A 24,372-nucleotide genomic window follows, 5' to 3' on the forward strand; every position below is an offset into this window, starting at 1 on the left:
TAACTTGCGGACCCAGAGGCCAAACCTGCATAGTGTGCGGGTTAAGCGACGCGGGCCCAAAAACATGACATAATGATGGACCGTTTAAAAAAATTGATCCGTAACTTGCGCGGACCGTAGACCTCACGGATCAGTCCATGGATCTGGACCCGTTTACCCACCCCTAAAAATGATTCTATGAAACAATCAAACCATTGCATTTTTGGAGAAATTTCCACCTTTAAACCAATAGATTTCTAAATATTCGTTTTTCACCAATCAAGCAAACAACCTATTTTAAGAAACCAGACAAATTAGTTAATATGCTATTTACAGTTATTGAACGTAATCAACAATTCAACAAGTCTTTTTTATCCACTTTCAGATATGATACTTTTTTTTTGATCCGTATAATCCCTTAAATTTAATTTCGAGAATTCATTTCCAAAATTAAAATGTTCAAAATTACCAATCAATCGAAAATTATTTTAGAAAAACAAAATGAAAAAGGTGCTATAGACGGCATGTTGGACTGAATTGACCTTGAAGAAGGAAGGGGTCATTCATATGATCCCGTGTTTGTTTGGGTCTTTTCTCAATTCTTCAACCAACCCATTCCTTCCCCACGCGTCATTCTCCGGCCACCGTCCACGACGGAGCGCCGTTACCGCTTTAATATTTCCCCAAAAGGCTTCGGCGACCGCCCGTGATGGATAAAGTCTTCAACAAGCTCCGCAATTTGGACGCTTACCCAAAAGTCAATGAAGATTTTTACAACCGCACGCTCGCCGGCGGCGTCGTCACCGTCGTTTCCGCCGCTGTCATGCTGTTTCTCTTCTTCTCCGAGCTAAGTATGGCCCCCATCTTCTTCTTTTTCCTTTTCATTTTTTTGTTGAATGTTGTTGGAACTTTTTTTTTGTTGCTTGGTTGGGAAAGGTGGGAAATTTAAAAGGGGGGATTTGAATTTCGTGGATTTTTAATTTTGGGGTCTTGAGAAGATTGTGTCAATAATCTATGTATCCTGTGCTTGACAATTTTGTTGCATTGAGCTGAATTTGAAATATCTTTTTATCGAGTTGTGAGGGAACTTGAGAAATGAATGTTTTTTTTTGGGGGGGGGGGGGGTGGAATGAGAGTCTTTTCACCCTCTTTTCTCTTCCAGGCATTATCATGTTTATAATAAGTTGATGGTTGAGACTTGAGAGTTCCAAGGCAATGAGGGCTTAGATCCATTGTTTCAATCATGTAATGAATTGATGGCATGTTAGGGATATCCATTAAGATGGGTTTGTTTGGACTTTCTGTTGGGTGCATTGATTCATCTGACAGAATTTTTTTTTCTGATAATATGACTTGAGTAATGACTCTGTTTGGACAAACTTCTCCATAAGCCCTTGTAGGACTAGAAAATCAGAAGGTAGAATGCATTTAATTTCTCCATAAGCTGAAATCAACTTATGCACCTTAGCTTTTGGAGAAGTTAAATGAAAAGAGCTTCTATAAAAGCTAAGTGCATTGGTTGATTTTAGCTTATGCGAGGAGCTCAATTCATTTGACATTCTTATTTTTCTTTTGCTATAAGTGCTTATGGAGAAGTTTATCCTCTTAGGACCATACTCAATCAGTGAAGCTCTAATTCTAGTGCTACACTTTTATCCCCTTAAGCATATTTTTCTGCAATAATCATATGATGTGGTCATTGCTCTGGTTGTGGAGATTTAATTGCTGCTAGTTTTAGGGATAAAACGTATATACCCAGTCTTTAAAAAAAGCGTGGGATTTATCTTCAATAAAACATAGTTAGCTGAGGCAGTCTTTTGTCTGAATCATTACCTTGCTTTGACTACTGCCTTTCCCATTAAACTTCAATAATATTATCTGTTACCTTTTTTTTTTTGCTCAGCATATTATCTGTTACCTTTTTTTTTTTGCTCAGCATATTATCTGTTACCTTTGATTGCAGGTTTATACCTCTATACAGTTACGGAGAGTAAGCTTTTGGTGGATACTTCAAGGGGAGATACCTTGCACATCAATGTAATTATTGTTATATTTGCAGTGTAACTTTTATAGTTTTATTTAGCTCTTCATATTCCATGTCCAATCTATGGACCATGTTATGATTCATGGATTGTACAATATTATTTTGTGATTTAATTTAGAGAAAAAAGGTTGTCACTGACAGTGTTAAAATTTTTACACCATCATCTAATCATAGCCCACCATGTATGATCATATTGTTGACTTTTATGGTAATTACTTTAAAAGTCATATTAACCCTCAGTGCATGACCATTAAACTAGTTTGGTGATTTGTTGTTGGTAAAATTTGTATAAAAACCATTATTCCATTTTTTTTTATAAAAAAATTCAAATGATTATGCAAGGGTTTGATTGGCCGTGTTCCTTCATATATCCTGTAGGTTTGCCAGCGTTAGCCTTAATATAAACTGTACATTTTCAGAGTAAAATTTTGATTCTTTTCTGCCCTTGGAAATGCAGTTTGATGTCACTTTTCCTGCTGTTCGATGTTCAATACTCAGTTTAGATGCAATGGATATCAGTGGCGAGCAGCATCTTGACATAGTATGTTCTGCTTAAATTAGCTTTTTATCAATTAATTTTCAGTTCCTGTAATTCTAACTGCATATTTATACTTCATTATTCACTGCTTTCTTTCTTATTATCTATCATTCCCCAAGTCTCATGTTCATAGCGTTCTTGTTAAGTATTAATTATTATTTACACTACACTGTTTTTATTTGCAGCGACATAATATAGTGAAGAAAAGAATTGATGCTAATGGTAATGTGATAGAAGAGAGGAAGGATGGAATTGGTGCACCAAAGGTTAGCTGAAATACTCAGGCACTTTTTTTACTGCATTACAGTTGCTTGCGTTGTGTTTACTATAGAGTTTTATCTATTTTGTTGTTAAATTGCCTTTAGAATATTTACTATTTACTTTTAAAGGTTGCATCTTATGTCTTGTATGTTTTCAACTGAATATCTATGTTCAAAAGAGTGCAGCTTCTCACTGAGGAGTTCTTCTAATGTACCAATTTATAATTCACTGTAGTAGTAGTGAATATTAGGTAGTAAAGTGTTAGCAGGAGCTTAAAAGAAAAGTGTAGATCAGATCAGAATGTTGAGGTAAATTAGTGGATATACAAGAAAGGAGGAACAAATGTATTGGGGGAGAAAGTTGGAGTAGCACCCATTGAGGCGATGACTAAAACTCACTAAAGGTGGTTGTGGTTTGGTAATGTGAGAAAAGTTAATCAAATGGAAAGATAGTCCAGCTAAAAGATGTATAGGAAGACTAGTAAATGTTGCACTGAGCTTCTTGGGAATGAAAGGTCTTATGTTTGTGTTTCTTATATCTATAGGGATGACTAGTAGTTGGTGAAACATGAAATGGAAGATATTAGAATAGAGGTTTTGGCCAGTTAGATACTTCGTGTTAGCTATCAGCTTTGTAATGTTCAGATATTTAATGTGAAAGAATTTTAGCATAACTATAAGCTTTCTTACTTAAGACAGGAATGAAAATATGGATGATAGCATAATTGTTGCATATCAATGAAGCTCTTACAGACTTTTCTGTGAGGATCTTGGACTTCTGCTCCCAAAAAGAACCTTTAGGTTGGATGGTTGTAACTGGTTCATTGCTCAAAGTTTTTGAAAAAAGACTCTTATTGCTTGGATTTGGCATTGTATTGCTGAATCTCTATGATCATGTTTCTTGTAGATTGCTTTTCCAGCATCATATTTGTTCTCCCAAGTCAATAATGTTGTTCTTGCTTCTTGATGGTTAAAGGAAATATAAGGTTCTCTAGTCTAGTTTTAGTTCTTTTATTTGATTTGTGGTACTTAAAAGATTATACACAATATTGAGTTGTCTACATTTGCAAAGACTGCATAAGGCATTTGATCACCTGATGCGTTTGCCTTGATGAGAATTTGTTTTTGGATCTTGGTCCCTTCATTACCAATAATGATTGCCATAATTTGAAGGCAACTGTTGTCGATACCTATGAATCTGATGGGTAGACTTTAGTTATAATAAGGCTAGTTGTCTCAGACCCCTTGTTTCTTTAAAAGGAGTTGAAATCCATTTTTCTATTCTTCGTCATGTTTCTACTAATTTTTTATGTTGTCATTTGAAAGATAAGGTCAATATTCATTTATAATGAATTGACTTTTTCATTTCCTGTATATCTTTCTTAATGCAGATTGAGAGACCCTTACAGAAACATGGTGGCAGACTTGGACATGATGAAAAGTATTGTGGTTCATGTTTTGGTGCAGAAGAGGTACCTTCGACCATTTACTACACTTAAATTTGCTCTAGTTTTCTTATGATTTTGTAACTACCATAACATGTGTTAGGTGTCAATGTGGACTGACAAAACTTTAAGGCTTTGATGCTTTATAGATATATCTTTTTTTTAAATAAAATTGGTCTGAAGAATTTAAGGCTTTAAAAAATAAGTAGGAGAAATTAAGTATCAAGGGTAGTGGTGACAGAATTTGGTGAGATTTAACTATGAGAACAACTTTTGAGATCTAAACAGGGTAATCAAAGGTGAAGATTGCCCTTAAGGCTCTGAGTTTTTAATGCCTTGTGGCAAGAGAGTCCAAAAGGACCAGGCCTCATTAAAGAAAGATGCTAAAAAACCACAAATATTTAACTGTCTTGCTTAAAAAAATTGTTTCTCTCTATTATGGACGTGAAACATAAATCAGTGCATGTGTCTTTTGTTTTACTCTATTATGCACAACTCAATTCGTTTAAAGAGGTGATTGACCGGTATGCCACTGTTCTTTATACGAAAACCCAAGGACTCTCATGGAGCATTGTAAGTAAGATGCTCACCCGGATTGCCTCTGCTCTGATGTAAAAGTGCCATTGAGGCACACTTTGTGCCACCTTTAACTACACTGGATGTAAAACAACTAGACATTTGTGAGGGTTAATTATGAACCAAAGACAAAGGATGGATACTGGATACTTGCGGGAAAGGATATTGCTATTGAACACTGTTTGGCTGTTCTTGTGAAAATTGCTTGGAAAACATGTTCTGAGATCTTCATCTTTGTATATTAACTGTGTTTTCTGTTCCGTACTTTACCCATCAGTGACAGTTTTGCCTTGGTGTATTCTATTTCTGTTCTATGCCTCATATGTCTAATCACATCAATGTTCCCATGTTTGTTAAGTTGAAAAAGTAGAAAGATATACTATTTCTGTGTGCTTATTCTTAAACACCAAAATTATCTTCACTGTTATTTTTCAGTAACAATGTTAATAACAATAATAAATTCTAATAGCACTGATTTACATGGTTGGGATGCTGGATAATATTTTTGTGGCTTGACTAACGCAACAGCAGTTTTTCTTGAATGATCCCAGAATCGTGACTGAAGTTTATTAGTAGCTATTATTATGCTGAAGTTAAATTTAATTATTATCATCAATGCTTTCATTTGAGTAGTCCAATATGCTGGCTAAATTGTATATTTTACTGTGTATTTGTACACTTTCATGTCAGTGCAACTTATACTCTCCAATCGTTTCTTAATTTCTTATACGTCTATGCTTTTTCTCTCACTCGTTCTCATGCAGTCAGATGAACACTGTTGTAATTCTTGCGAAGAAGTGCGTGAAGCATATAGGAAAAAAGGCTGGGCAATGACAAATATGGATTTGATTGATCAGGTTGACTTCATACTCTTTGTATTGCACAATAAACACTGAAACTTTCTGTGGATTCAAATGCCACAATTATGAGGCTGTAGCTGTACACATTTTGTTTATGTTGTTGTTGAAGCATATTTATTATAATTTATAAGAACTTGAGAAGGCTCCACCGTACCTTTGAGCTTTTGGCTGAATGAAGTCTGACATGTGTGTTAATTATATTGGATTTGTGTACTTTGCCCTGATGTTGAATTTGTAGTGGGAATTTTGTAGGAGGTATATTGCATTCTGACACTTTGGTTTTGCTTTTAGTGTCAAAGAGAGGGTTATGTGCAAAGGGTAAAGGATGAAGAAGGTGAAGGATGCAATCTTCAAGGATCTCTTGAAGTTAATAAAGTAGCAGGAAATTTTCATTTTGCAACTGGGAAAAGCTTTCTTCAGTCTGCTATATTTCTGGCTGATGTGCTTGCTTTACAGGATAATCATTATAATGTAAGACAGAACTGGTTTTTTATTATTCATTGCCTGAATTGTGTATCATATTCTGAAAACTTTGATAAATTTTCGATGCTTCCCTTTTGCTTGTAATCTCATGATTGATTTTAAAACATATGGTGTATGATGCAGATTAGCCATCGGATCAACAAATTAAGTTTTGGTCACCATTTCCCTGGATTGGTAAATCCTCTTGATGGGTAATTTTCTTCTCCAGCAGATGCCTTTATTTTCTGGTGACAAGGATGGCATGCCACATAGATGTTTTCATATACTGGGATTTTTAAATTTGAATCTAATTCCATTGATTGAAATTCTAAAGTAAATTACTTTCCCCTCTATCATAAAATAAAACTTAAATCAAATTTCCATTATATAAGTAAAAACACTATAACTTGTAAGGTTTAAATTATTTTAGTGTTTTGCATGTTTCCTTCCATTGCAAAGCACTAAAATGAAAAGCAAATATTTTCTCATTCTCCCAAATGGTCATTGGAGAGCTTCAGAAATCATAACCAAACAGATTGTAACAGATTTGATGAATAAGCCGTAACTTCATGGATAAAGTACAGCCAATTTCCATTTGTTACCCTTATTCAACCCTATTTGTTGAGAACAAGGAAGCATGCAAATGTCTGGATACGAAGATGAACCTTTAACTCAGCTACAGCAAATGAATGTGTTCTTCCCATTCTCTCAACATATAGGGTTGAAAGAAAGACTTGAGTGCAAAACATCCATTAGCTTATAGCTACACTTTCAAATCTATTATGCACACACACACATGTAATACATTTTAAGGAGCAACTCTACCTAAAATTTAAGCTGTTAGGTAAAGGCATAAGATTGGTTTTATATCTCTTTAAAGTACACTTTTTTAACATACTTTTCAATTTTCATTTTATTGCTGCAATGAAATTTTGCAGAAGCTGTAAATTGTTTATTTATTTTCCACTTTCTCTTTACTCTCGTTCATGTGATTTAGCCACGAGTGCAAAGTTATTTTGTCATGTATTATATATTCAATGAATGATAGCTGTTGGAAAGTCGTCTTAATTGCGGTCAACCCTTGCTTGCCTTAGTTGGCTTCTTCAGGGGCTGCCTTAATTGCATCCTCAAGGGTGGTGTTTAGTCCAACATTGAGTAGAGATATGACTTTAAGAGAGCTTATAATGCTTGGGCAATGCTCACTTTACAAACTGGTTTTGTGTGGTTGAGTTGGGTCCAAGTTGAAATTCTAAGAATAGCCTTTAAAAAAAATGCTGTGTAAATTTTTCCACACTCAACCATTTAAAGTCTCTTCATTTTCTTCTCCTTGCAGGGTAAGGTGGGTGCAAGGACCTACTCATGGCATGTACCAGTATTTCATAAAGGTTGGTAGTTGGTACTATCAGGGAATATATTCCTAATTAAAGATTTTGTTTGCATGTTAAGTTTATTAACTAATTGCTTGATAATGATGGTAAATCCAATATATTTAATTTTTATCTCACTATTTTGGCTGTACTATTACTTTGATGGAAACATAAACATATCGAATTTTCATGATGATACTGCATCCAGCATTCATGTCTTTTCTTTACTTTTTGGGGGGGGTTGGGAGGGGGGGTTGAATATACTGCATTCAATTCTGATGTGTTAATGCTATTATGGATTTCTATTATGTTATTACTCTTTTATCTCTTGTAGGTGCACTTCTTATAACATCATATTGCATTTTTTTCTCTTTTCTTATGGTTAGTATACTGCATTCATTTCTACAAACTCTAGTCTATTATAGTATTTGTCCTTCCAAAGCCATCTGAGAGAACCTGCAAAAACATCTTGAATTTGCTTCAAAATATGCATCCAATGTTGTTTTTATGCTTTCCTACTGTTTGAATATTGTGCATGCAATTATGCACCAGGTTGACACTTGTTTGGGCTTGTGTACACATTGCAGGTGGTCCCTACAATATACACAGACATTAGAGGTCGTGTTATCCATTCAAATCAGGTATTGTTAATATCATGAACATACTGTCATTTCATGTTTTGTTTTATACCTTCATTCCATGTTTTGTGGGATAATGCTTCCGTGGCATAATATAAGTTATTGCACAGTATTCTGTGACGGAGCATTTCAAGAGTTCAGAGCTGGGTGTTGCAGTTCCTGGAGTTTTCTTCTTTTATGACATATCTCCAATCAAGGTAAAATTGCCTAATTTTACTAGCATATTGCATAAAATGTTGATGTTTTTTCTTCTTCCCTTAACTGCACTCAAAGTTTGTGTTTTCCCACTTTAGTTTGATACAGCCGGGCATGCATAATAGTCTTGGTCTTTCCTATTAAGATAACCTTTTAAACATTTCCTCATATAGTGAATGGGGCACATTTGGGGAATTGGGGTTGAGTGCTGAATATTTTTGCACTGTATATGAATGGTTAATTTTCTGCATCCCGAATTTTATTTTCCCCCTCATGAACTTGCGTTTCAGATGTTTTCTTCCATCCTGTGAATTTCTTGGGCTCTGTTTTGCTCTTTTGATGCTCTTCTCTCTATTTATTATGCGGTTGATATAAGGACCTAACATCATAGTTCTGTTGATGCATATTGTCGTGCAAGTTATAGAAAAAGTGCATTTTATGATTGGATCTCAAGTAAATTGATATGTTTTATGTTGCAGGTCAACTTTAAAGAGGAACATACTCCATTTTTACATTTCCTGACCAATATTTGTGCAATTATTGGAGGTAATTCCTTGTTCTCTCTATCCACTCCAGCCTGGAAAAGATAAGGGTGATAAATTAATTTCTTATCAAATAACTACATGAATATAGTTCTGATATGTCATGCTTTGTTGCAAATCTATACATCGTTGGCCCCGACTCAGATAAAAGAGGTGGGAATGGGATGTGCTGGACAGTAGTTGGCAACCAACATAAACCTGTTGAAATCTTTATTATATGGATAGTCCTGTGCAGAGTTAAATGAAAGAATTTAACTGAAATGTACGAGTATAAAGATTTTTTACACTATCATTCAATCATAGATTGTCATATAATTGAAAATTACGTACTTTTGTAATAATTACTTAAAAAGTTATATCTAAAGTGATCTCTAATTGATTGATAGTATTAAAATGTTTACAATGCACAGTCTATCAAAATTAAGCTCTAAGTTTTGCTTCACACTACTGATTGAAATTGAATTTCAATCTTTTTCTGTAGGTGTATTTACTGTTGCGGGAATAATAGATTCATCGATATATTATGGTCAGAGAACAATCAAGAGGAAGATGGAGCTTGGAAAATTTACATGATGTGGTCAAATTCAGCATGAGTGCTCTAATTTCCTAATTGAGTCTGCTTTTGACGTATTTGGTTGGCTGGTGCATTGAGTATCGTTTATAATATGGTAGCATATGCACATAATGCCAAGGGTAAGCAGAGCAGTAGGTTCAGTTGATGCATGAAGTGTATTTTTTGGATCATGATTTTTCCTTTCATTTATAGCAATTTCAATTCAGTTGCTACTTTGGTGGCTTTTTAATATACGGATGAAGATGAGGAATACAAAGAGTTGTTGGGAACTTTTTAGGTATTTTTGCTGCATAATACATGACATGATTGATTATGCGTAACATACGGTTCTTGTGTTGCTGTTCCGTGCTGTAATCTAGCCAATATTTTCATTGAAGTTGAAGAATTTGAATCTTTTGTCGCATTTCCTATCAATTTAGTTAATGTTCACAATTAAGGGCAGCAAATTCGTTTGATATGATGAAAAATGTTTCAGTATTTTTCGTTTAACCCACTGTGCTTATGGTCCATTTAGTTTGGATTATGCATGATTTTGTTACGTTAATTTTGTTTTGTGCTGATTCAAGTTCCTTTATTTTTTATATAAAAAATAGACAAATCCAATCCATCTATTTCTTTTTATATTTATCTTAAACCTCCATTCTAATTTATTATTTAAAATATTTACAAATTAAATTTAATAAGTTGTTTTAATTCTTCAGATCTAAATTTACCAATTAAGACATCATATTTTACTTCAAATAAAAAGGAAACTCAATTTTCCTTCCTTAATAGATTTATATTTTGACCTCTAAACCATCTATTCAAGTTTTAATTCTTCAGATCTAAATTTACCAATTAAAACATCATATTTTACTTCAAATAAAAAGGAAACTCAATTTTCCTTCTTTAATAGGTTTATATTTTGACCTCTATACCATCTATTCAAATCTTAACTTTATATTCTAGAGTTTTTTATTTTTTTAATATCAGACTTTATTAAAACTTTGGCCTCTAAATACTTAAAATTATCCCATACTTTGAATTCATTGTAAGTTCCTAAATATTTGAATAGAAATAATAACTTGAGCGTTTTGGGTAGAAGAATTTGCGCTGGTCAAAGTAAAGTGATTTAAAATGTAATCAAATTTATACATCAATGTTCAAGTATATATAAATTGTTGTAAACTTGCCTTCAATTTTCACATGTAAAAAAAATATTAGCAGAAATTGATAATTTTCTTTTTTTTTTTTTGCAAAAACTATACAAAATGATTTTGCATTATCCATGTTAAATTTTTTGATTTTTTCGATCTTCTAACTTAAGATTTTAAAGTACTACCACATAATTTTTTTTAATTCTTTTAACTTAGGATTTATCCAATAAAGTACTACCACATTAATTCGTCAGTTCGAACTAGAAGTTTTCCTGTTAATAGTGTTAGGTAGCAATGCTGATTTTGAATTGATAATCAATTATACAAAAGTTTTTTTTTTAAGGAATACAACAGTAAAAAACTTAACCAAACAAAATATAGCTAAGTAATTATGGTATTAAATATAGATAATTAAAGCCTCTCTTTCATGCTCTACAAACTTTGTTAATATTCTCCAAATTAGGGTACTCTAGGGAATTGGTTTAATCTAGTTTAAGAGAAAAAATGATTTTTTATTTTTAAAAGAAGACAATTTAATCAATCAAAATAATTTGATTCAGTTTGTCTCCCTTTTTTAATTTAAATCTAATTGAGTGCGTGTAATATAGAAAGACCTGCCGAGTTCAAATGATTGATTCAAAGGAAAAAGATGAATCGAACAAAAAATAAAAGGAAAATTGACTATCTCAACCTTGTTTAGCACTGTTAATAATAACAATAAAACAAAAAGATATACATCTAAACCAACATGTTGTGCCCAACGAAAACAAATTAAATTGTAAAAGTTTAACCAAGAGTGTGTTTGTGTTTAGATGGAGAAATTTAAAATTCAATTATATTAATTATAAATATTTCTCTATATTTAGATCCGATTAATATTTTAAGAATTTAAAAAATCCGATCAATATTTTAAAAATTTAAAAGATGTACGCACTCCAAATGAAATCCTTCCAGAAATTCTCGATAGCCTGTGCAGCACCCAGGCCTACGAGGGGGTTTGGAGTTTGGAAATAATTTTCCACCAGCAATAGACGCGCCTCCGTTAGAACCTCACTAACTGCGCAGAGACGATTTCTTCTCTCCCGAGAGTTTCATTATATAGGACACTTTCATGTTTAACAACTTGTCTCGTCTTCGATATGGGACTAAAGTGACTTCTTTTACTCTGCAACCAACTCAACATCGATGTGGGACTAAAAGGCTCTTTTTTTTTTATTCTTCAACATTTGCAACCCAGTACTTGTAATAATACTCGTTCTACACTAGTTGTGTCATCCAATCACTCCAAGGTGTCCTTGTCTGAGCATAATCAAATGCCATTATTGTAAACAGCATGTTTTCCACAGCAATTCAACATCTAGGACCTTTCAGAAATTTCCCACTCTAACTTAGGATCTTATCATGCAAGATAGACTTCGATTTTCAATTCCCTTACACAAGGCTCCTTCATGTTAATGCTTGGGTAGCTTAATTGTAAATGGGAGAGATTCAAATAGAGTCTGATTCCTCCACCACTATATGTGATGGGGATATGAAGACTATAAGAACTGTAATATTTGAATAGAGATGCAATCTGTCAAATCTTCTAGCTAGCACAAGCTAAGAGCTTGTTTGCTCTGCCGGTGAAAGTGAGATAGCATGAAGTACAAGGCAACTCCAGCGCAAAAGTAACAAAGGACATGCTTCTCCAACCTCCATTTGTGGTTGCCTAACCGGCAATCTAAACTCACTAAATTGCTCTCTATCACTACCAAGAGGAGCTGTATAAACATAAACATGTTACCTTCTAAAAAGATACTTGCGTAAAACTCAAGATAGAACTCCGTAAAATTTTGAAGTAATTTGAAGGTGAAATTTCATTTAGTTTTTCTTTAGAGTATTGATTCAGAGTTCTCTTGTGGCCATCGGATTCTTTAGAAGATTACACAAACAATTCGTACAATTTTAAAGTACTTTGAACGTAAAACTTCGTTAACTTTTTTCTTCCGTATTGATTCAAAGTGAGTTCTCTTGTGGCCCTCGAATCCTTTAGAAGATTTACACAAACTACTCAATAAGAACGGCATCCAAATTTCGAAACATGTATCAATCATTGAAGAAGGAAACCCTCCTGTTTCAATTTTTGTACATACAACCTTTTCTGACAAGTTTGCATTAAGAAAAAATAGAGAAAAGAAAAATACATCAGTGTAGAAGATAAAACAATAATATGAGAAATGTTTGCTCAATGGTCATAGAAAATTTTCAAAAAGAATCAATAGACATTTGAACTTGACTAACAAATTTAATATTAAGATTTGGCTGCCAACAATACTGGGAATGATTTAAGGTGGCATATCAAGTTACACAACTTTTATTTAGTCTCTATGAGAACCTGAATTCCTCCCTGACTAACTGAAACATTGGAAAGCTTCAACTTGATAGCTTCAAACTCTGCATTTTCCATCTCCTGGCTAGACAACCAGAGAGGTAAACAATGATCAATCAAGTCCTGTCCACAACTAAAGGGTGAACCTCCCTTAAAACTCCGGGTTCTCCCAAACCTAGTAATTGTTGCTAGGTTAGAATCAGAAGGCTCCTCAGCATAACACTCTAATATCTCCCTGATGGCATTGCACCAGATAGGCCGAGCTACCTTAAGGAAGTCATGCAACACTATCACTGGAAGGTTCACACTTCCCAGCTCAGATTCATTGTGCCCCCCTCTCCCATGATAGTCTGACCCTCCAATCTTTAGAAGTCCATAGGCATCAGCCAAGTCACTATATGCTGCACACCAAAAGCAAAAATTAACATGCAAGAATTTGTTTCTATTTGTTCTTAATGATATAATTTCCCATCTCACAATTGTAACCTCATGAATGCAGTTGGATAAGATTCATTCAACATGCGTGAATGCTTCCATCATGCATATTAACTTTATGACTAGATATGGATAACCTTCAATGGGAAATGCTAGCAACACTCTTTCTAATACATGCTTTTTAAGACACTTTTGATGATTGACTGGACTATATTTGAAATCACAAATTTATATGGGTCCTAAAATGAACTCTTATTCATGATTTTGTAGTTTCCAAAAAATTTCAATCAATAGAAGAGTTAGAGCATGAGTTACTAGCACTACTCCACCGTCAGTTTATCTTCAAGTCTACAATTTAATGTGCTGAGGAGCTTTTTTTTTTTTCACAGTGGACTCAACTTTATAATAGGTAATTCAGATTACGAAACAGTTGAATAGGGTAAGTGGAAGGAGGCAGAGGAAAGGCATGCAGTACAATTAGAACAATTATGGTCTCTGTTTGGAATAAATCTGAATAGAATTATTGTTCAACTTTTGAGTTTTGACAAAGGTACTAGGTTAGGTTTTACAAGGAGATTGATAATCTTAAACTACACAAATAACATCATTTTAATGATTAAACAAATGAAAAATTATTCAACTGAGCATTTACCTGCCAGCCTTCCATCACTTTTGTAGACCTCCATCCCATGAAGACCAGCTTCTTTTAACCTTCTAACAATGGGAACTGGATTTTTCAATGCCCATGGATGAGCCAGAACAGCAACACCCCCAGTATGACTAATCATTTTTATTGCTTCTTCTGCCAGAGGCTCACTTCCCCTGAAACACAATTGTCACTGCCTTAACAATTATCCCTAACCACACAAATAGTTACAATACAACCAACAAGAGCAAGCAATGCAATATTACGTGGAGTAAGCAGGTCCACCGTCAAAGAGATACCGAGCGAAGGCTTGTCTGAGATTCTCTACATAACCAGCTTCAAGCATGGCACGGGCGACATGAAGCCTCCCAGGGGCAACCCCCTTGCCGGCAATCCTGCAAACATGCTCCCATTTAAGAGGCAACTTGAGCTTGTTCAGTTTTAAGACAATGTTCTGCGCACGAAGAAAACGTCCATCCCTTATATTTGATAGAAACTTGTCCAGCTCCTCAAACCTTGATGGTCCAATACTGCTGTAGTATGCTAAAATGTGAACTGGTTCCTCTACTTCAGAGTCTCCTCTGCCAGTGAATTTGCAATTGCAACATTAGTTGCATGTAGAGAAAGGATATTAAGCATTAATTGATTTTGACAATTATAGTTTATAAATTACCTGCTTTCCATCTCTCAACAGAGTGAAGCAACACAATAATACAAGTGCCAATTCATTTAAAAAGCATCAAGAATATGTAATATTTTTTATAAAAAAAATCACCTTGGAGAAAATATGGTACTAATTTCAACACCTGGGATTATCTTGATGCCATATTTACGAGCTGATTCTACAGCTTCAGGAATGCCTGACATAGTGTCATGATCTGTCAGAGCAAGAACTTTCACCTGTTATTATGAGCAAATAGTATTAATTAAAAAAGGAGCCTATCACTAAAAAAGGAAACCCTATGCACAGCAGCTGATGCCTTGGGCAATCCTCTTTTACCATCATGGGTAACAACAACTTTGAATTAACTGAAAAACACAATCCATAATAAAACATTGAAAATAACCTTAAATTTCAGTCATACCATCATCTCTCATTAAATAATGGCAGGGATATTAGCAAAACATCTTGGTTGAAAACGCACATATTTCTAGAAATTTTCAAATAAAGAAATAAACACTGATCCATTGTCTGACTCTGGTTCTTTGATTTGCGGATAATACCAAAATGAGAAGTTAAACCAAAAAACAACGAAATTAAGAGGGCGGCCTATTTCTCTTCTGTTAATAACAAACTCACTTATTCTGCTGAGTTTATTATAATATTTTGTTTTGTTTCTGGCCATGTATGAACAAAATAACTAACTGTTTTTGAGCTTTGTTAAAAAAAAAAAGATAGTACTTTCCAATAGGCTAAGCATAAAAAACACGAACTTTAATAGAAGAGAGAATATTGAAACTTACGCCGTTGATGTGAGCTCTTTCAACAACTTTAGAAGGGGAGAAGAAGCCATCGCTGAATTTGGAGTGCGAATGCAATTCAAAGAGGAGCTTTTCCCAGCCTCTCCCTAGAGGCTTCTGAACACCAAAATCATCGACAACACAGGAAGCAGCAGAAGAAGATGAAGACGAAGCAGAAGGGTGATCCAAGAAAACCCACTCACTCACTAACTTGAAGGCCAAGACCTGTTCGTGGGTCATCTTCTTCTTGCTCCCACCCCTGTTCTTCTTCTTGTTCTTCTTCTTATTGTTATTAGAATTGGAATTCCCCGTGGTGCCCTCAACCGCGCACCCATCTCCCATCACTGGCGGTGCAGAAAAGAGTGAAAATTTGAGGGAAAGTTTGATTCTTTTTTGGGGTTTGTCAAAATTGTTAGGGTAGTAACATAAACAAGTGTTCAGGTCACAGGTGTCCTCAAGGTTATGATCAGACAGAGACAGGTGTACCCCAATACTCTCTGCTTTCTTTCTTTCTCCCCACTAATTTCCAATCAACTAATTAATTAATGGTGCCTTCTCTTTTAATTATTTTTTAAAAAATTAATTAAATTTTTACTTTTAATTTTTGAATAAAATGTTGACCAATCAAGATTTTTTTTTCACATCTTTTCTTTCTTATCATTAAGATACACTAATAAATGATGATGTGATATTTTCTGATATTGTCTAGTGTCAATTTTTTTAACTTTTTAATTATTTATTGTAGTTTATTTTTAAGATTAAATGATTCTCCAATTTTTTCAAAGTTCACAAAAATTGATTGTCCAAATTTTACTCCTCTTTGAACCAAACTCATTTCTTACTCATTGACCAAAAAAACTAGATCATAGGAGATAGATAACTATCATGCATCACCTGTTTAATTCATTCACCTTTTACTTTCTTTGCTCTTAACCCTTACATTTTCCTCATTTCTCTCTTCTCTTCCACGTCCTCTCTCAGACCCCATCTTCCTTTGAGCACAAACCTCCCCGCCACCGGCGCTTAAATTCCCACTAGCATCCTTCCCCATCTCTAGTGACTGGATTGACGTCCCCATCGATGCCTCATAGCACTCATTCTTATATAAAAATAAGATGATTAAATTTAAACCATATAATCATATATAAATGATTAATATTAAATATGAAAAAGTTACATAAATAATTATATGATATTAAATTTTAATCATTTATATTTAATTATTTCATTAATATATAATATAACTTCCTCTCATATATATATATATATATATATATCAAACACAAAATCAGCACCTTATCACTGCCACTGAAATCTCCCTACGCCCCCACACCTCCTATGAGCAAAGTCCACCTTGTCACTAAACCACTTCCCTACAACACCACCGAAAATTCAATCATTAACTCCGATTACTTAAAACTAAGGGACTAATTTGATTCATAGACTAACTCTTCGTATAGATTTGGTTTTAATTTTTAAAAACCTACTTAACCGTATCTTTATCTTTCAAGGATCAAATGATGCTTTGCTCTTATCTTTATTACATGATTACATTAATTTATTTTAGAATAAATATAAAAAGGTGAGATTCATTAAGAATAAATTATAAACAAGTTCTATATATACCCTTAATAACACGACAGAAGTTTGTGTAAAAAACCATTGATAGATATTTTATAATAATAAAATGGTAATTCCAAGTAAATTAAATAAATAAACTTAATTTTCCTGTGCTTGTTTTGGGGTCCAATAGGCACGTTAAGTATCAAAATCATGCCAATAAATTGAAATAACACAGAAGATAAGAATTGTAGCTTCTCCCAAGTAGTAAAAAGGGCAACTAGTGGGGTGTCACTTTCAAGTTTCTTGAAGTAGCTTCTAGGTCGTGTTGGAATACATTTGACATGAAATTATAGCTAAACTGCTGTAATTAAAGCCGAACCAAAGATATTAATTAATGAAGTGACAGTACAGTCTTAATTAGAAAACTAGAGTTAGTTTTTGTTAACCACTAAACTGCTTGTGTGTCTTAACTCTTTGACTTAGCTTAAACAAATTCTGGTTTAATTTTGCAGGTTTATATTATTTGTTTGAACGCTAATGCATGTAAGTGGCAACCCAGATGTAATGATTGTGACTCCAACAACTCAACTTTTAAAATTGTATAAGGCCAGAGTTTTTCTCGATCTGCTTACCAGGTCCAGGCTTATCTCGATCTTCTTGATATTGTTTTTTCTCATGGCCTTCAATTCATTCAGTCTTTAGATATAGTTCCATAATTAGCAGTTTTTCTCTTTAAATTTGTTTAAAACAATGATATTTATAATTAATTAATTACTAAATGATATTATTTTAAAACACTACAATTATTTTTAAGTAGTTCATATTATTCATTCAAAAGATCCTCATCATGATACATGCATGCAGATTGATTTTGCTTTGTGGTTTGTTTTTTTCCTCAAATTCATTTGTAAGTGATGCTGTGCATGTGAGTCAATGTCTTGGTCGTTTTAGCTCTCCTTTCTATTCTACTTTTTTCATTATAGCCTTTTCCAGTATTTCTCAGTTTTTCGTACACTGTAGCCCCCCCCCCCCCCCTCCTCTTATCTCTTTCTTTATGCTCTCTTCAAAAGAAGCCATTTGTTCTTTCTCTTTCTCATGTCAAACAAAGCTGCACTCTTCCTTTCTTTGGATCAAAATTCTGTACACAATGCTAGCTAGGGCCAATGAAGTGCATGCAGGACACAAGTGGTATCTTTGCCTTCCAGAAAAAAGGACACTTCATCATGAATATTGATTTTGTGTGTGTGGACCGCAATCGTAAAAAAAAAATATTTTCTGTTGTTTTTGTAAAGTAAAAAGGCTCACATATGTTAAATTTTTTTGCTTATGTTGACAAAAAGGATCAACATATACTTCTTTTTTATAAAGTAAAATTTTTTATCTTTTAAATATGTTTTAGGTTCCTCTCACCATTGAACCAGTCCTGGATAGGGGTGTTATTGTCATGCCATTTAATTTATGAATTTCCTTCTTTTCTGATTGAAGAAACAAAATATATATATATATATATATATATATATATATATATATAGACTAGAATATGAATCATTTAATTACTTTTTTTTTCTTCAATTTTGACAAGATTTAACATAAATAATCTTGATAATATATAGATATAATTCAACAATTAAATTAATAAAAATCACATTTTAGATCAAGTTATAAAAATAATATAATAGTTATCAAAGTTACATGAGTATAATTTGATTTTTCTCTCTCTCTCACACACACACATATATATATATATAACATGAACAAGTAAAAATAAATTATGAAGAAGAAAAAAAACAAATAATAAAAATATTATTTGATGCAATTAGGACTCATTTGAACGAAAAAATAATAGTAAATGAAAATAGAACAAAGTGTATTAGAATAAACGAAATCCGTAAAAAAGTTCCTCGATGGTCATACAAATTTATTGACGAATTGGAACAACTGGAGGGAAAAAATGAAACAGAGAATTATCAAATTTGTACTAGAAAAGTCAAACGTGTAGTCATTTTGACTAATAAATCTACATTTTTTAAGAAGTATCATACTTATAATCCTACAAGAGATCCTGATAACGCTGAAAAAAAAAATGAATTGGCTTTATATTATACTCGTGTAACTTTGATAACTATTATATTATTTTTATAACTTGATCTAAAATGTGATTTTTATTAATTTAATTGTTGAATTATATCTATATATTATCAAGATTATTTGTGTTAAATCTTATCAAAATTGAAGAACAATAAAAAAGTAATCAAATGATTCATATTCTAGTATATTTTAAAATATTTATATTACGTCGATTTGAATTTATATAAACGAGATAACAAATAATTTTGGATTAATATGAAATTTTATATATGTAATTTATATGCAAAAAAACTTTTAATCTATCATTGAGTTTTAAGAAAATATTATTCAATTAAAAATTATAAAATAATATAATAATTATCAAAATTATATTGATATAATCTGATTTGTCCATATATATATATATATATATATATATATATGAAAGAACAATGATTTGTTTATCAAGCTCATGAAATCCCAAAAATGAAGGGAAATAATAAGTACAACTATCCCAGAAATATGAAATATGTATAACATGTTCACTCCATCACGTGCTCTGCTATGCTATATGGACTGAATCTTAATCAATACTATTTAATACATACAGCTCCTCATGATCATGCGCGTGGCATGTTATAGTTGCAGTCTAATTTATATGCAAAACCGTTGGGAACGTGACTGTTTTCTTGTGAAAGGATATTTTGCATAATATATATACCTTGGACAGCTCTCTTGTGCAAAGCATATTTACCATTATAAAAAAAAAAGCTGAAAGTACCATGTCATCACTATGTTGAGTAATCTGAATCAGATCTAGGATCTCTATATAATATGCCAATACTCAATTAGTGTCTCAGTACTAGAAGGCATCTAGGGCATATATATTGGACAACATGAGGGTTGCATACTGCAATGCAATGCACACACACAGAGAAGAATAGTGATTCCATTCAGCAATGCAGATCACAAAGTTATTTTAGATTAAAGTTTGAATTTTGAATAGTATTATATATCTCTATCAAGACAAATAGATCGCCCCTAATATTAGCATATTATAACTACTTTGTAATTGAGGTTTAGTATATTCATCAAGCATTTTATAAAAGTCTAACAAATCACATGTGTCCATTTATCTCCTACTGGATCCTTGAGTAAATGGAGAGGATATTTTTTCTTTATTGTTGGGAATTGTCTTTTCATGTAAGACAATGGTCTCATCTCAATTTAATTAGTGATTGTTTAGATTTATGTTATAAAATTTTAAATCACATTGAAATAATTATTATGTAATATATGTAATGTTTATATGTTTAAATTTTGAGCTAAAATAATTTAAAGTAACTTGATCAAAATTTTGGTATTAAAATTTATTATTATTTTTTTAGAAAAAAACATCGATCTGAACACAACTTAATTTACTTTTATCAAACAAATGCATGTCAAGTTCTCATTCCTTGTAGATGGTCTAAGATGATGATTTCATGAAGATGAGACAATGTGATGATAGGATGCATAGCTGGCATTTGCTTGTATGTGAGTGAATTTGTGATGTACCGATTCAGGTTGGGAATATCCTGGATCGGTAATCAAGGCAAGGAACATTATAGTGTCCTCTGGTTTAAAACCTGCACCTGTTGAAAGATGGAAGAGGAGAATGGAACATTAAAACGCAAGCTCTTTGTAGGCACTTGGCAGACAGGAGTTAGTTGCTTGCTTGTGATGTGAGGATTTTTGAAGTCAGTCTGCATACACTGACTCTGTAGGAATCATATATCAGCTTTGTTTCATGTTAAAAGTTGTATGCATGTGGGAGCTCTTAAAACCCTAGCTAAGCAGCTAGACCTTTGATAAGTTCAAAAATCAAACCATCAGAGTATTAATTTCTACTTTCATGGTTCTGTTCCAGTAAAAGTACTTCGGCTTTAGGGAAGAGTAACACCAAAAAGTACTGAAGTGCATGACATGCAATTGCAATATATACACTACTTCCAAATTTAATGTAAAAAAATAAATAGAAGCATTTTTTTTAAATATAAAAATATATGACTACTTTTCAAATGTATTAATTATATATTTAATTTATTCTAGAGTTTATTAGTAAAATATCCATTCATTTTTCATAAAAATATATGCATTTATTGTACTATCATCACATAAGTCATACTTATTACTATAAAAAAAGTTTAACTTAGTTGGTGGAGTGTGTATAAGTTATTATATACCTCTTAATATGGTATTTGAGTCTGATTCCTACAACTAAAAATACTCATTACTAAAATAAACATAACAGAACAAAACCTTGACGAAATAGGTACTACTTAATCAAGCAAAAACACTTTACTGCTTATAATTAGTGCACTTACGTACTATTATATCTAATTACATAATTGAAAAATAGTGTCAGCTCTCAGACTTAAATGCTACATATGGGCTATGGCAATGTGCGCGGTTCTCAAGAGTCAAGGGCACCTTGTAACAAAATTATTATTATTATTATTTGGTACGTAAAAAGTTGATAATTCACACGTAGTTGAATCAAGATGCATGGACACAGGGTGGAGACTAACTAACACTATTAAATGGATTATTCTTCTTAGATTGACTTTTAACTTTAAAGAGCTTTTAATTATAAAATACGACTGAAATGGTTATATTATGAGGCAAAAATGTTTTTACACGTATTTAGACGAGGGGAACATTATACAAGAAAGTTGAGTTTATTCATTATGTAACATGGACTTAGCCCAAGCCCAGTCCAAAACAAACTTCAATGGAAGAAATGGCCCTGATAATTTCACCGACTCTTCATTCCTTCCCCAAGTACAAGCACTAGGCCCGCAAAAATAGTGGATTATTTTTTTTTTTACGTCAAATAGTGGACTTCGAATCAAGTGACGCATGCATCTTGCTTCGATATAGCTGGAGTAACATTTATTTAATGTAAAATTTGGAAAATATAGTGAAGAATGAGAATGAGCAACACATTGGAATGGAAATGGGACCGATGGTGAAATTCACAACATGCTCTCAGTTAACCAGTAAAAACAAGGCTGAGACCTAAATTCACATGTAATTTCTTTTTGCAAATGCTTTAGGAAAATAAAAGGAAAAATATTTTTATTAGGAAACAAAAATGCATTTCCCTCATGAGTTTTAAATGCGTTCTCATATAATTTCTAATAAAATCTTTCCTTTTTAAATTTCTTAATCAGTGAGCACTAGTTTACAAGATCCTTTTATTTTTTAAAGTTTGAGAACCAAATTTATTGATAAGAAAATATAGGACCTTGACCACGTACATAGAGTAATATGCAGTTTATCTTATTGTGTCTGCCGTAGTGTGATATATTCGTAGTCTGATCTTTCCTTCTCATCAACTTTCCAGAGCAGAGAAAATAGCAGTAACAAGCTCGTTACATTAATTCCTAGCTCACTGTCTAATACCATAAACCTTCAAGATGTAGGCATAACAAGACCAAATGTCGACACTATTCGCTGCACTTTGTTACTAAAAAACTGGCATAAGATGACTGCAATCATCCTCGACAGTGTCCTCACTGATGTCTACAATTTCTTAAATGTCGTAAGGCCTCAAACCCCCCAAAATATCCAGCTTCCGATAACTAAACACATCATGAATGCATCCTCAGCAACAACACATCCAATGAAATCCATGTAAATTAGAAACAGTTGCCATATTTTATCCAACCCATCTAGTGGTCATACAAGAATGTTGCATAGGATAACAGTCAAATAAGGAGGCAAAAGAAAATCAGAATGATGCTTATTGAGGAAAAGATGGTAGAATCATGCTTATGATGGTTTGGTAGATATCAACCATAAAAGCTCTTCAAGAGAACATTAAATATGGACTTTAGATCTAAATGGCCCCTCTAGAGACTTGGTTTTCGATAGAACATAATAACATTGTTTGTTCTAAATATAAAAGACCACACTTAGTTGGAAAAAGCATTGATATGTATTATAAAAACCAGTGATTGGTCTAGTAAAAATGTATACCATACTTCAAAGATCCTCTATTCTCAAAATTTCACATTTCTATTGTTGATATCACACAATCCCCTCTAACATCCGTGTTCTCATTCCATTCCCATCTTTGATTTTGATGGCATAGAATGTGTGATGCTAAAGATCATATACAGGCCAAGAATATGGTCAAGGTACAAGACTTGCATAATCTTACCCCCCTTGAGCTAACTTTTGGGATAAAGTTTGGCTTAATCCATTTCTAGTATAGACCTTTCTTGCACAAACAGCACCAATAACTGCATGAATGAGCTATCTATATCTTAGTTTATAGTGAACCAAGAGACAATAGAACACTACATTTTAATACCTAAGCACTGGTATTGCATCTGATAACAAGGAGGAAAGTCAAAAGTGTGCCCTTCACTGCTAGACAAAAGGACTGAAAAACATTTTGTTGTACCAGGGCTTAGAAGCCAATCCACACTGCAATACTGAATACAAGAGTTCAACCTCCATGGATAACAGGGTAGCAGAATTGAGCGAATCAAAGTTTCTACTTCCATCACAAAAAACTGTCATCAAACTGACTACTCACTTAAACTTAACACTTCTAGATCTGCAACTGCCATACAGTATGAAATTCAAATTATCCCAGGGAGAATTATTCATAATATTTCTTGTAATGAGTACAACAGTAATTTTTTGACATTGTAAATTTCCACTATAACCTACTGGCAAAAATCAAAGAAACTCTAAAAGTTCTTTGCAACATCCTCTGTTAGAAAAGAAAATCATAGGTACTACTGTATTTTATGATATCAGAAATTGAAGAGATACCCAACCTGGAAACAGTAACAGAAACATAAACAGCACAGGAAATTTTGATCCCTCCATTCTAATCAAATGCCCCTTCTCTACTCTCTTATTTTTTAATCCCTCCATTCTAATCAAATGCCCCTTGCCACATAGAGGCCTTGCAGCAGGGTGCGTGCATCGGGTTGTTAACCAAATTCCCTTCCCTTCTTTCCCTTTCATCCTAAAATACACTTTAGAAAACCTGGTAATTTTAGGATGACTATCATACTCAAAATTTGATGCAATTGATTCTAAAGGCAGAAGATCATTTATGGTTGTAAAAACCAACAACTGCCACAGGAATACTACACATTCATATATGATGATTCATATACAATCTTCCAATGCTAGGGAAAAACCAACCACAC

At 33.1% G+C, this 24,372-nt stretch overlaps 2 protein-coding genes and 1 pseudogene across 2 annotated transcripts; 1 reads left to right on the forward strand and 2 right to left on the reverse strand.

Moving 5' to 3' along the window:
* The first annotated feature begins 498 nt into the window (after positions 1 to 498).
* LOC114421410 (endoplasmic reticulum-Golgi intermediate compartment protein 3-like) lies at positions 499 to 9,883 on the forward strand. The gene is made up of 13 exons (XM_028387307.1): positions 499 to 830; positions 1,943 to 2,016; positions 2,481 to 2,564; positions 2,747 to 2,827; positions 4,213 to 4,293; positions 5,607 to 5,699; positions 5,994 to 6,173; positions 6,309 to 6,376; positions 7,498 to 7,549; positions 8,119 to 8,172; positions 8,280 to 8,366; positions 8,844 to 8,910; positions 9,388 to 9,883. The coding sequence occupies exons 1-13, from the start codon at positions 689 to 691 to the stop codon at positions 9,477 to 9,479; spliced, it is 1,155 nt and encodes a 384-aa protein (XP_028243108.1). The 5' UTR covers positions 499 to 688; the 3' UTR covers positions 9,480 to 9,883.
* A 1,670-nt stretch (positions 9,884 to 11,553) lies between these two features.
* On the reverse strand, positions 11,554 to 11,688 carry LOC114424841 (annotated as a pseudogene).
* Positions 11,689 to 12,806: 1,118 nt separating this feature from the next.
* Positions 12,807 to 15,966, reverse strand: LOC114421411 (3',5'-nucleoside bisphosphate phosphatase-like). Its single transcript, XM_028387308.1, has 5 exons — positions 15,530 to 15,966; positions 14,841 to 14,965; positions 14,332 to 14,646; positions 14,072 to 14,241; positions 12,807 to 13,385 (listed from the first exon to the last, which is right to left on the reverse strand). Exons 1-5 carry the CDS (start codon positions 15,866 to 15,868, stop codon positions 12,970 to 12,972), a joined length of 1,365 nt encoding a protein of 454 aa, XP_028243109.1. The 5' UTR covers positions 15,869 to 15,966; the 3' UTR covers positions 12,807 to 12,969.
* Positions 15,967 to 24,372: the final 8,406 nt, after the last annotated feature.

This window comes from Glycine soja, chromosome 8 (genome assembly GCF_004193775.1).
Source record: "Glycine soja cultivar W05 chromosome 8, ASM419377v2, whole genome shotgun sequence".
Lineage (NCBI taxonomy): Eukaryota > Viridiplantae > Streptophyta > Magnoliopsida > Fabales > Fabaceae > Glycine > Glycine soja.

Excerpts from the sequence above, each read along its gene's own strand:
- LOC114421410 (XM_028387307.1), top strand. The coding sequence starts at position 689 with ATGGATAAAGTCTTCAACAAGCTCCGCAATTTGGACGCTTACCCAAAA. Across the intron at positions 2,565-2,746 it reads GCGAGCAGCATCTTGACATA|CGACATAATATAGTGAAGAA; the intron begins GTATGTTCTGCT and ends TTTTATTTGCAG. Across the intron at positions 8,367-8,843 it reads ATGACATATCTCCAATCAAG|GTCAACTTTAAAGAGGAACA; the intron begins GTAAAATTGCCT and ends TTTATGTTGCAG.
- LOC114421411 (XM_028387308.1), bottom strand. The coding sequence starts at position 15,868 with ATGGGAGATGGGTGCGCGGTTGAGGGCACCACGGGGAATTCCAATTCT. Across the intron at positions 14,966-15,529 it reads AAAGAGCTCACATCAACGGC|GTGAAAGTTCTTGCTCTGAC; the intron begins GTAAGTTTCAAT and ends TCATAATAACAG. Across the intron at positions 14,242-14,331 it reads GGTGGACCTGCTTACTCCAC|GGGAAGTGAGCCTCTGGCAG; the intron begins GTAATATTGCAT and ends ATTGTGTTTCAG.